At 35.6% G+C, this 13,927-nt stretch overlaps 2 protein-coding genes across 2 annotated transcripts in view; one reads left to right on the forward strand and one right to left on the reverse strand.

Moving 5' to 3' along the window:
* FBXL13 (F-box and leucine rich repeat protein 13) overlaps positions 1 to 13,927 on the reverse strand; it is a 203,791-nt gene that overhangs the window by 88,571 nt on the left and 101,293 nt on the right. The window contains exons 11-12 of the mRNA XM_043462331.1: positions 13,413 to 13,513; positions 1,201 to 1,330 (exon numbers count right to left, since the gene is read on the reverse strand). Of these exons, the coding sequence (XP_043318266.1) occupies positions 1,201 to 1,330; positions 13,413 to 13,513 (231 nt within the window). The remainder of the gene's footprint in view (positions 1 to 1,200; positions 1,331 to 13,412; positions 13,514 to 13,927) is intronic.
* Positions 884 to 13,927, forward strand: part of LRRC17 (leucine rich repeat containing 17) — a 35,453-nt gene continuing 22,409 nt past the window's right edge. Inside the window, exon 1 of the mRNA XM_043462968.1 lies at positions 884 to 1,260. The gene's annotated coding sequence lies outside the window, so the exon portion shown is untranslated. The remainder of the gene's footprint in view (positions 1,261 to 13,927) is intronic.

Here is a 13,927-nt window from a genome sequence, read left to right on the forward strand (position 1 = left end):
TGAAGGCCATCTTGTTCATAGAGTGGCAGATGTCGGTGCTTAGCAAACTATTGATATATCAGTAGATTGGATTTAAACAAATGCAAACTCTAGCCTTGCAGCTCTATCTTAGCATCCCCCACATCCTTTCCCCTACATCCTCCCCAGTGCCTAGTGTACCAGGAAACCATGATGTGCCAGTGGTGGTGGCTAAGTAAGATTTCTGTCCATTCAAGAACTTGGCGGAGAAATCCATGCTGTCCCTGTATTCCTTCCAGGAATACCTGCTTATAGCAGTACCAGCATGCTTTCACCAGCTGTGCAAGCCTGAGGACCTTGGTCTTTTCATTAGATGAGCTATGCACAGCATGTGTATGCGTGGTAAGTGTGATATGTATGAAACTCTCAACATGGTGCCTGGTGTTTAGTAACGGTTCTCATTTGTGTCGTTATATTATTTTCATGGAATGATGAACATATTATGACACTAGTTGCAATACACAGAGAGGTGGAAGAAAAGTCAAATGAGTGGTGACTTAAATCGATCAGAACAGAGCAGAAGAAACAATCCAGGAGGCAGGAACTGTTTCCACAGTGCCATGCCATTCCCTCCACAATTCCACACTATTTTCTGCCCAGGTTTCTTAGTCTTGTTCCTTCAGACTTAAATATTTCCCCATGTAGACCTCAAATCTTCATGTTATTTGGACCAAGGATATAATGCAATTTAAAAAAATCATTATCTTTGTTGTATTTCCTTTCTTACATTGATCACTTGTAGCATTTTACCTAATACTATTTACTCTCAGAGTCCACGTGGAAGCAAACTAACTTTTCAGGAAGTTCTTTGCAAATTCTCCCCACCCTCTCCCCCAAATATTTTTCTTTGTTTGTATCTTGGTAGCAATTCTAAAAAGTTTTCAAGATTTGGACTCTGCTATCATAATTGTGCACAGAGTATCTACACAGAAGTGGTCTGCTTCATCATCCAATGAGCTCTGCCTCTTCGTGGATGTGACACTCCAATGGAGGGAAGCCAAGAGCCTATAGTAGCGATCCTGGGGAAAATTTAAGCAGCTGTGTTCACGTAATTGAAAACCTCTGAAAAGTGCTGCAGTCTGTGCACAGCGTTAGTATAACATGAGGGCTGGGGCTGGATGCAGCCCGTTCTCTGGAGGACTTCTTTGCCTGCTGCAGGAAAGAGAAGGCTGAAAGACAAACCTGGGTGCAGCCGGAAAGGTCCAGATAGATGAGCTTGTGGCATCCGTTCCCCAAATTCAGGTACTGTAAACCTTTGTCTGTGAACTTTCTGCAGTAAGCCAAACTAAGATTCTGTAAATTATAGAAGTACCTGAGAAGACAGGAAGAGAGAAGAGAGGAAGGAAAGTAATTATACTTAAGCTGTTTCCTCACATCTTTGTTAAGCCACTATGACAAAGAGAAGTAAAGCTGTAAATTAATCTTTTCTCCTTGCAGATATTCAAGAGTTGAACTTCATTGTTAATTCTCTTCCTGTTAAGGAGATTTCAGTAGCATATCAGATAATGCATAATAACATTTCAAATGAAAATAAAGATTTGTCTAGATATTTAAGAAAACCGATTGGGATAAAGCTTTGGGGGCGGGGGAGGTCTGTGCATTCATATTGTTTGCAAGTTAGTTTGTGTTTGAAAGCAGTTTCAGTTTGTGTTATTGTTGCATTTAGCTTTTATATTGGAGCACCGAAATAACAGTGCAAATGTCTAGGAGGACAAACACTTTGTAAACATTTAAATGGTGATTAACTGTTACATGAGAGTTAGGATTTGGCGCAGAAAGTTAAACATAATAGGCTCTTAAAATGGACATAGTAAGCAAATGGCTTGAAAAAATAGATTTGCATGTGCATGATTTTCTAAGTAACAGTTTCATTATTATAACTAAAGAAAGACTGACTGATACACAGAGCTTAAAAGTGGATTAAAAACAGTCTGCAAATGTGTAGGCAACATATGAGAGGAATAAAACCATATCAGAGGCTATAAATCTCACTGGAGTTGCAACAGATTAACTATGGCATTACCACCATAACCAAAATGAGAGCTTTCAGGAAAAAGGAGGGTCTTTAGGACAACTCTCTGCAAGACTAACAGTTTGAGGACACTCTATGGGCAACTTTCAAAGCCCTCCTAAGCCTGGCATTTTTTAAAAGTGCAAGAACTCTCACTTCTGCTCTTGTAATAGAATTAAACAACATGCTCTTGGCTTGTGATCTGCAGCAGTTTAACAGTGAACTAGAAAGCAAAAAGGACAAAATGTAGGAGAAAAATGCCTCTCTGTCCCTCAAAAGCCCACAAATGACTAATAAAGTTTACTTCCACATAAATGGAAAATTAGATATGCAAGCTTTGATCATTAATCAGATTTATTTCCCAAATCTGAAAATATTTTATGATATAATTCATATTTCATAGAGGATTATTTGACTCACACACATTTCCCTCTGGTAATAGCTATTTCCCTGAGATTCAGCAGAACAGAGAGGGAAGTCTTCTGGATTCCCCAGTGGCTGGTGGGCAGGGCTCTGAAGGAGAGAGCAGCACTAACATCCCAAAGACATGACCCTTCTGGGGCCCTTGAGAGCATTGCCAAAGTTTTAAAAATGTTTTATCTTCCTCTCCCTGAATTATACCCTTGTGATTCAACTAAGTAAAGTACAATTTTCTTGGGGGGTTGTCATTCCCAAGAACTTTTTAGCTTTCCAATTTGGAGAAAGGAATAGTGAGGCAGGCACCATGACACAATGGAAAATACACAGGGTTTTGGAATCTGACCAAATTGGATTTGAATCCCAGCCCTGACACTTACTGCAACTGCCCCTTAACTGCTCAGAGACTGTTTCCGTGTTTATTAAGTGGAGATTATAGTATTATCTTTTTTTTCAACCCTGACCAACTGTGGGGCCTCCAGCTTTCCTGAACCTTAGTTTTCTGTAACATGAACATCTGTAACATGAACGTAATGTATCTGCTTTTTCCTCTTAATAAAGATGTGGCAAGTACATAAGAATGTATATATAGTAGTATTATATTGAGGATGATTTTTGATGATTAAAATCAGCAGGGATATGGTAAAACCTTTAAAAATACATACATTGTTATTATTGCTACTACTGTCTCAAATAATACATATGAATTATTCTTACAAAGTTTGACCTTTTTTCCATTTAATGGAATAGGTACTTACCTGACAATAGTGGTGCATACAACTAATTTGAAGAGTTTGAGGGGCCTCGTATTCCATCTGTACCCTATTTCAGTCATGGTGGTAAAACCATGTGTAATCTGTTAACCCCAGTGAGATTGATAGTCTGCTGCTGTTTCTGTTCCTCCATCTGTTGCCCATTTATTTGCTGACTGTTCTTCCTAACCTATTTTTAAGCTCTGTACATCAATCAGTCTTTCTTCAGGTATAATAAGGAAACCATTACTTACACAATCATGCATATTCAAATATATTCAAGTCTGGTCCAAGTCTATTTTTCAGTTTAAGTGCATGTGATCCATTAACAAATACCAAAAATGAGAATTGAACAAGCAGCTTTTAACTTTTTTGTGTGTCACAGATACTTTTGGATCTATGGCCCCTTTGTCAGCATAATGTTTTTAACGTAAAATAAAATACAATTACAAAGGCAGCCAATTTTATCCAAAGATATTATTAAAATATTTTTAAAAACCAAATGAGTGAAATAATTGTATATGCTTCTTTATTAACATGTTAAACAACAACATGTAGTGACGGGTCTATTAACTACAATGCTTTTGAAGCAGTACTGAGTACCAATGATAATTTTAAATATTTGTAACAACTATAAGAAAATACATGTGATAAGAAAACAATTGTGATTTATATGGATGAAAGAGTCCCAGGGACTGCTAATACTACCCTGATTTTTTTAATCTATATTTCAGTTAGAGCTTAGTGAAAATAGAGATTTTTTTTTCTCCTATCAAAATTTATGGAACCCCTGATTTCCATTCATGATCTTCTTGGAGGATCCACTGACCCCAGGTTTGGCAAAAGTCACTTAATTAAACTAAATGACTCTGAGATTCAAAGTCTAGATCTATCTCTTCAAAGTGGAACCTCATGGAACCATCAGTTTGAAAGTAAAACACAAATCTTGAGTGGCTCTGTTAGCCTTTCTAGGCTTTTATAGTGCTGCAGACTTAGAGCTTTGGGGGATGAGAAAAATATTGGTTGACAGTGAAATCACACTTGGCAAATTTTATGCAATATTGCCACTTTTTATCCTGAATTTTGGCAAAGAAATATGTCCCTTATATGAGTAAGATCTGGTTCATCATTTTTCCAATCCAGAGATGACTTGATCATTCTAATTATACTTGAGGCAGTGTTTTCAGACAATGTTTTCTAATTATCTGATAACTTTTTCTTATGTGTGTGGGGAAGGTTCTCTTTGTGATTTATTTTTCTACTGTTACTATAATCTTTAAGACATCACAATTCTTACAGAAACTACAGAGATCACTTTTTCTTGTTTCTTGGGGTTTTTTTTCCATTAAAGAATTGAGGCCCTCTGTGTTAGATCTTCAACACCTGAGGGTACCTATTACTAGAAGGAATGTAGAATTCTGTATTTAAATTAACATTTCTCTGAAAAATCTCAACACAAGGTCCAGTCTGTAAAAGAGAGTATTTGCATATGGATTCTTTTGAGTTGAGTACTGGACTTAGTCTTGCAGAGGCAGTTTTTATTTTTTTTTTTTATTTTTTTTTTATTAGTTGGAGGCTAATTACTTCACAACATTTCAGTGGGTTTTGTCATACATTGATATGAATCAGCCATAGATTTACATGTACTCCCCATCCCGATCCCCCCTCCCACCTCCCTCTCCACCCGATTCCTCTGGGTCTTCCCAGTGCACCAGGCCCGAGCACTTGTCTCATGCATCCCACCTGGGCTGGTGATCTGTTTCATCATAGATAGTATACATGCTGTTCTTTTGAAATATCCCACCCTCACATTCTCCCACAGAGTTCAAAAGTCTGTTCTGTATTTCTGTGTCTCTTTTTCTGTTTTGCATATAGGGTTATCGTTACCATCTTTCTAAATTCCATATATATGTGTTAGTATGCTGTAATGTTCTTTAGAGGCAGTTTTTAAATAGAATTCCTGCAGAAAATCCAAATGCAGTGACTTGACCTCCTATTTACAGGGTGGACCCTAAGGATTTCCAGTCACGGCCACAGCTTACTCTGTTTACCCCGCTCTGATAAGTCTGTGGCAAGACTATATAACATGAGGGTACTTGTCAATAAGAAGTAGCCAGTCAATTTAAGGGTTGATTCATCTATAGGAAAAATAGACATCATGCTTCTATAGCATATAAGGCTCCATTAAGAAGCAAAGATCATAATATTAGTATCTTTACTCACCACTCTGTGCCCAGAATAGTGGGAAATAGCAGTTGATCAATACATGGTGAATAAGTGAATGAATGTTGCTACTAGAACTCAGGGAGGAATCACTGTGGAGTTCTGATAGATGGTATGATTTGAGATGTAAAGTCTGCAGATTAGCAAAAAGAAGAGAAAGGCATTCTAGCTTGTAGAGAAAGAGAAGCATGTAGCAATCAACTGACCAGAGTTGAGAGTTTCCTTTGGAAAACCTAGTCAGATAAGTTTGATCAGATAATGATAAAGAACAATAAAGAAGAGTCCAGACCTTAAGCATGTCAAAGACATAATAAGACTAATTTCAGGACAATACACCTCACAACATAAGGGAAGAGAGACCAAGGGTGAACTATCTGGATGCTGCACCAAATGAGGTACTGAGAATGCCACCTCGACTGTGGCAATGGAATAAATGGACAGGGTTTAATCCAGGAAACATTTAAAAGCAAAAAATACTTTGGAATGGGCATGTGCTATGGGCAGGCCTTGTTTTCAACTTTAGAAAACTAAGCAAGTCCCCAAAGAAGTGAGGAAAAATATTCAGATAAAAAATTGGCAAATCATTGTTGCCAAGAAAGGCAAACAAATTACATTTTTCTTTGGAAAGAAACGCTAAAGGCACCAGAGAGAGAACACGAACAGCAACAAACAACACTTCTCTAGTTATTTATAGCTTAAAAAATGTTATTACATACCCAATCATGATTAAAACAATAGAAAGCAGAGCAGAAATAGAGAATCATTATGAAATGTATTTTTATTATAGATAAGAAAGCCAGTGTACATTTTTTTCATATGATGAAAAACATCAGTATCAAGTAGCATTTATCCTGAATGTTGTCTCAATAGCAAGAACTAGAAGTTAAAATCAAAACAAAATTCTCATTTTAGGTCCTATTTTCCTATATGTTGCCCACTAAAGATACAGCTTCATTTGTAAAATAAACATCCTTAAAAAACTATGCAGAGCTGTACTATTATTTTAAATTTTCTAGAAGAAAAAGTTATCTTAAAGTATGGTTGGGAAAAATGTTTTGAGTTTAAAAAAAAAGTGATATATATGCTACTCCCAAATTGTCTACTTAAAAGAGTTCAGATTTTCACATATGGATTTATAGATTTTTAAATATGTATCTCTCTCTTCCCTCTCCAGCCCCCCCGAATCACTTTCTATCTATAGATAGATAAAATACATACATACACATCCACACATGTACTATATATATGAACACATTCATACATGCACATATATTCATTCACACACACACATATATATCTTAAGTGGAATTTCTAAAGAAAACTACTGAGTGATATTCTATATTGCAGGACAGAGAATCCTACAGAATTCCTGAAAGGATCAGAGGCCCTCCACAGTGGTGCTGCTGGAGCTGGCTTGCACTAGCCCATGAGAACCAATTGTTAGCATCTCTTCTCAACTCTACATTCAGAGGCATGTTGGTAGCTTAAAACTGGCCATGATGGAATTATTTATGTCACAGAAATCAGTAAATCCTACAAATCAAAGCATACCTTGACCCCCTACCTCAGCCAGTTATTAAATATTTACTGGAACACTGCTGTCCTAGGAACACACTTTGAGAACTACTGGTACAGAGAATGCAGTATTGCTGAGAAAACAATGATGAGAAATAAGATGATAGCTTTGAAGGACTGGAATAAAAATCTGACCTGAAAATGAAAGGGGATTCTTAAGATAAAACATGAACAAATAATGTTGAAACATTAAAAAAAAAAAAAAAGAAAAATGTCCATCAGTTAACCTAAATTGAGAGATTGTTTACAAAATAAATAAACAGTATTCTTCAAGTGTCATAAATAAACAGGATTCTTCAAGTGTCAGGGTCATGAGATACAAGGAGCAACCGTGGACTGGTACAAACTGGAGGGCACTCAGAAGAAATGACAGCTGAATGTAGTGTGGAAGCTCACATTGGATCCTAGAGCAAAAATAAAAGAACATGAGTGGAAAACTTGATGAAATTTGAATAAAGACTTTAGTTAATAGAAAAGTAAAGAGAAAACTATCTCTTTTTTAGCTGAGCAAATTTGTTTTAATGTCCAAAAGGTTTACTGTGTCCCAGGAAAAATTAATTAAAAGAACACAAGTTTGGAAAATGTTTTTAATTTCTCAGCAAAAAGGAAATTCCTGCCAGCATCTTGGCAGAAAAAAAAAATAGATTACCAACAAAAGAAGAGAAAAATCAGGCTGGCTTTAGACTTTTCTTTAACTTGAAATAGTGAAGATTATGGAGCAGCATTTGTAGGGTTTTAAGTAGAGTAAGGGGACATGATTCAAGAACTATACCTTGAGAGAATTTGTTGTTCATCCTCTGACACAACAAAAAGTCATCTTCAGAAAGCTATGACTGAAAATCTAACATTTGCACATATTTCCAGATAAAGAGTTTGTAAAACAATGTTTCCAGTCATCATGCATGCATCTCTGTCACTTCAGTCATGTCCGACTCTACTCTTTGCGACTCCATGGACTGTAGTCCACCAGGCTCCTCTGTCCATGGAATTATCCAGGCAAAAATACTATATATATATATATATATATAGTGGGTTGCTATTTCCTCCTCCAGATCCCAGTCATCATAGGATGAATCAAAATTAAAGAATAAGGAAATTGTGATACAAATAGACCCTCAATGAATGACAAAACTACAGTTGGTGGTGATGGTGGTTTAGTCGCTAAGTCATGTCCGACTCTTCTGTCCATGGGATTCTCCAGGCAAGAATACTGGAGTGGGTTGCCGTTTCCTTCTCCAAAACTCGGATTAGGACCACCTAATCATAAATATGATTACAATATTGAGTACAGACATCAAAAATCAATATTAAAAAGAAAGATGATAAAAATCACAATTCGTATATATTTACATATAGGTGAGTCAAAGTAGAGGAACATCAAGCTCAAGGGAGAATTAGAATGTAGTAGATCTCTTGTCAAACACAGGGGGAGCCAAAGTTAGTATTTCATTGTGACTTTAATAATTAGAGAAATACATGATAAAGCATGTTTTTAAAAAACATAGAAATAGCCACTAGTTAGAATACACAACAGAATATGCATTTATCTAAACGCATTCAGATTATAGATATAACACATTTTATAACAAAAAGCAGAAAAGATAAGTACAGTGCAGTAACATAAAAATAAAAAACATAAAGCAAGATGATAAAAATAAGACTATATACTCAGTTTTGACAAGAAATATTAGTCTTTTAAACCACTTTCTTAAAAAGGCAAAGAGATTGAAAATTTTTAAAATAGAAGTTAACTATGTGGTACATGTGAAAGATAAACCTAAAATATAGCAACACAAAGGTTAAAAATTATGGGTATACATAGTTATTTCACAAAACTGCAAGCAAAAGAAAACAAAGGTGACTGTGTAAATAGCATTTTAAAAGAATTTAAGACAAAGAAACTTCAACCAGGATAGAAAAATATCATTTTATGTAAATAAGTGCTACAATTTATAGATAGATTGTATGTACAAGCATACTACTTATTAATCCTTACGTGTTAAATAACATAAAAATAAATTAATAAAAACTTCATTATAATAGGCAACTACTATATCACTATGACATTAAGAATTTACACAATCACATGCATATATACATAGAAATTTTGTTCTCTGAAAGAAACTCTCTTGTTTTAAACATTCATGGATGATTTATTGAAATTGATTATATTAAGTAGTCCACCAAGAAATCTCCATAAATTTCAAAAAGTAGAAATAATTTTGTCCACATTTCTTGACCACAGTGTACGAAACTAGAATTAAAAGCAAAATTCTCTTCTAATAATTATTGGATCAAAGAGGTAAGCAAATATATAACAGTTTTTCAGAAAAGGAGAACAATACTTATCAAATCATACAAGCTTTGCCTAAGTTCTTCTTTAAAAGTAATTTCATACCTCTGTTTTTTTATTTTAGAAGAAAAGAAGTCAATTAAATCATACAAATGAAAAGTTTAAAAAGATACATGTACATCATATCCAAATCCAAAAGTATTCATTTAGAAAATATAATGAGGAATCATAATCAGAAAGGATACCATGCACAATGGCAATTAAAGACACCACAAAAACTCTCTGTATGAGTAAAACAAAATTTTGAGACACCTAAGAGCATTTGAAAAGATATTTTTTTGAACTATACTATGTTCCTGATGGGCTTCCCTGGTGGATCCTTGGTAAAGAATCTGCCTGCCTCTGCAGGAGATGCAGGTTCAGTCGCTGGGTTGGGAAGATTCCCCTGGGGGAGGAAATGGCAACCCACTTCAGTATTCTTGCCTGGGAAATCCACGGGACAGTGGGACCTAGTGGACTACAGCCCATAGGGCTGCAAAGAGTTGGACACGACTAAGCGACTGAACAACAAAATGTTCCTGATAGGGAGATTAAATACTGTAAAAATATGGCTTAATTTCTAATTTATTTTATCTTTAATTATTGGCATACTGGTAAATATCTAACAACTGACTCTTCAAAAACATATATGCATATGTATATATGTTTGCTATAAAATTATACATCTTACTATTTCACATTAACTATTCTACAGATATAAAAGGTGAACAGCCCACAAATTACAAATAGTAACATACACAATACTGTTTATTACATAGCCAGTTGATTCTTACACAATGCTTTCATTAATTGACTTTTGCCAAACTCATAAATATAGCTGGTACTTTTGTCTTCTCCTGTGTGTACTCAAAGGAAAAATAAAATTGGTCAGTCTGCTATATTTATTTTTACCAAAAAATAGAAGTAAAATTTAAAAAATTGAGGAATGAGTATAATTCCAATACAAATATATTTATTTATATTAATGGGTAAGGCAAAAGTGAAAGAAAAAGGTGTGTGTCCAGATTTCACTCAGTCATCAATGATGTGACTTCTTTGCTGAATCAGATAACAGTTTTCAAGTACTGAAAAGATACTTGCTCAACATTTTTGTGCTATTCACAATGTTGCAGCTATAGACATGACATGCCTTTTTTCAGTATGTTTTGTGGAAGTATAGTTGATTTACATTGCTGTGTTAATTTCTGCTGTACAGTAAAGTGATTCAGTTATACATATATTTCCACACATTCTTTTTAATATTCTTTTCCATTATGATTTGTCATTGGATATTGAATATAGTTCTCTGTGCTACACAGTAGGACCTTGCTGTTTATCCATTGCACATATAAACACTTACTTCTGCAAACCCCAACCTCTCACTCCATCCCTTCCCCTAACTCCATCCTTTTTGGCAACCACCTGTTTGTTCTTTGTCCATGAGTCTGTTTCTGTTTCATAAGTAAGTTCATTGGTGTCATATTTTAGATTCCACACATAAATGATATCATATGGTATTTGTCTTTCTCTTTCTGACTTACTTCGTTTAGTATGACAATTTCTAGATCATCCATGTTGCTGCAAGTGGCATTATTTCATTCCTTTTTATGATTTTTTTATGATTTTCTATCATGTATGTATATACCACATCTTCATCCATGCTTCTGTTGAGGGACATTCAAGTTGTTTCCATTGTCTTGGCTATTGTGAATAGTGCTGCTATGAATATAGGGGTACATGTATCATTTTGAATTATAGTTTTGTCTGAATATATGCCCAGGAATGGATCATATGGTAATTCTATTTTTAGTTTTCTGAGGAACATTCATATTTTTTCCCACAGTGGCTGTGCCAACTTGTATTCTCACTAAGAGTGTAAGAGAGTACCTTTTTCTCCACACCCTATCCAGCATTTGTTATTTGTAGTCTTTTTAATGATGGCCATTCTGACACGTGTGAGTGAGGTGGTACCTCATTGTCGTTTTGGTTTGCATTTCTCTAATAATTAGCAATGTTGAGCAGCTTTTCATATGCCTATTTGCCATTTGTATCTCTTCCTTAGAGAAATGTCTATTTAGGTCTTCTGCCGATTTTTCAGTTGGGTTGTTTGACTTTTTTGTTGTCGAGTTGAGCTGTCTGTATATTTTGGAAACTAGGTCCTGTCAGTGGTATCATTTCAAATCTTTTCTCCCATTCTATAGTTTGAAACATGACACACTTTTAATCTACTATATTGTTTTCTCCAGTCTAAACAATCAACAGAAAAATAAGCCAGGCCCTAATTTTGTATTATTTGCCATTTTCCATGCCATTTTGGCTGATTTCAAGCTATCAATGAGAGATCACTGAACATGGAGTTGGGAAAAGATGCACGGAGCACACTATTTTATAGTATTTTCACCATACAGGTACCATAGACATAAATAACCTCAAGAACACAGATAATAGTGATGTGTACAAAAACATTAGAAGATGATGAGTTTTTAGTCCTACCTATATAAAAACTTTAGACATATAAGGAGATATCACACATCACTTAAGAAAAGTTTTATTCAGTAAATGATGCTGCAATAATTGGTTAGTTATTTAACAAATCTTTTTTTTAATCACTGAAGTATAGTCAATTTATAATGTTAGACCCCAGTGTTATAGTATTAGATCCCAGTGTATGGCAAACTGATTCAGCTATACATACATGTATACATACATATATATATATATATATATATATATATATATATATATACACACACACACACACACACACACGTATATAATATATTCTTTTTCAGATTTTTTCCATTATAGGTTATTATGAGATATATAGTTCCCTGTGCTATACAGTAGGTCCTTGTTGTTTATCTGTATTATATACAGTAGTATGTATATGCTAATCCCAGACTCTTAATTTATTTCTCCCCCTCCCCTGCTCCGCCCTGCTATCCCCAGGAGTTTGACAACTCTTGATGTGAAAACAAATATTCTGAGCTCATGGACTGCACACAAACAGGCTTTGGGCCACATGGGTCGAACCTGTTAGATCGTTGCTTTATTTATCTACCAAAATAAATTCTAGCTTGATTATAAATTTAAAAACAAATCATAGAAGAAAAAAATGTATATCAAAAGCCTGGAAGGAGGAAAACTCTCTATTTTTAAAAGACTCAGAAATTTCAAAGGAAAAATTTGGTAGATTTGACTGAATAGAATGCGGCAAGTCAATTAATGAGATTAACAAATATGTCACCACCCTTTTCCTAGGCTTGCACATTTCCAGAAAATGGTTAGAAAAGATAAGGAAGAGTACCACCTAAAATTTTTTCTGTTTAAGCATCTCTGAATACCTCACTGTCATTTTTAAAAAGATCCTAAAATAGTTTCATTCTCAAAAATGATTCACTCCTTCATAGGAGTTTGAAAAATGTTTTGAATCTCTCCCAATATGAGTATATACTTTTTCCTGATTAGTTTTTCCTTGGTGAAAATATGGAATAATTGAATGATGTAAATTTTGGATAAAGTTGAATATCCTGTCAGCTCTTAGTAATATATTCTTCTGTGCCTTCTCCTCCAAAGAAGTACTAGCTTGTCAACAGTCCATAGGTCAAAAAAAACCCAGCAAATATTAGGTTTCCTGGAGGTGATAAGGGAGTCCTAACAGGTAACCAGAGCATGGCAGTTGGGAAGCTGGCGCTGCAGAGTTCAGTCTGAGAAAGCAGGATATTGGGTTTCTGTTGTAGAGAAATCTGAACACTGGACTAGAATTGAGGAGCCAGGCTTCAAAGTCCAAGAATGAGGACCACCAGAAAGAGAAAGGCAGAGCTTAACTCAAGCTACTGGGCAAATTCCTACAAGAGTGACACCAAAACACCAGCCAAGGCAAAGGATCAGTTAATTATTCAAAGGGTACCCACCAAGAAGGGAGAGCATCGGCACTTGAAAGCAGTCTCCTGTTATCAGGATAGGGCTGCCACAGTCGAGGGGTGTTAGTAAAAGGAGCACTGCCTTTGGGTGATACTACAGCAACTCAGGGCCTAGACGAGCATAACTATTTTCAGGGTAATACAGATAACACAAGCATTACCTTGGCAGGAGTCTCATTGTCCTGTTGGTGATAACTGTGTTAGATAGATTGAGATACAGGACTCCAGGGCAGCTCTCAGAGATGTATCTCATTGATTCATCCTGCATAACAATAGAGGGAAGAATCTTATCAAAGTCTAACAGGCTTTGCTATTTCCCCATTATCTATCATCTCTCTTCCTGCCCCCAAAAAAGTATATGCAAGACTTGGTCTCTTCATACTCTTTATTAGTTATAAATCAAATCAAGTAGAAGGTTGCTTTGCTTGCAACTTCATTACTCCCTCCCCTTCCCTTTCTTTGGGCTTCCCTGGTAGCTCAGACAGTAAAGCGTCTGCCTGAAACGTGGGAGACCTGGGTTCTGTCCCTGGGTTGGGAGGATCCCCTGGAGAAGGAAATGGCAACCCACTCCAGTACTCTTACCTGGAAAATTCCATGGATGGAGGAACCTGGTAGGCTACAGTCCATGGGGTCCCAAAGAGTCAGATATGACTGAGCAACTTCACTTCACTGTTCC

Source organism: Cervus canadensis, chromosome 3 (genome assembly GCF_019320065.1).
Source record: "Cervus canadensis isolate Bull #8, Minnesota chromosome 3, ASM1932006v1, whole genome shotgun sequence".
Lineage (NCBI taxonomy): Eukaryota > Metazoa > Chordata > Mammalia > Artiodactyla > Cervidae > Cervus > Cervus canadensis.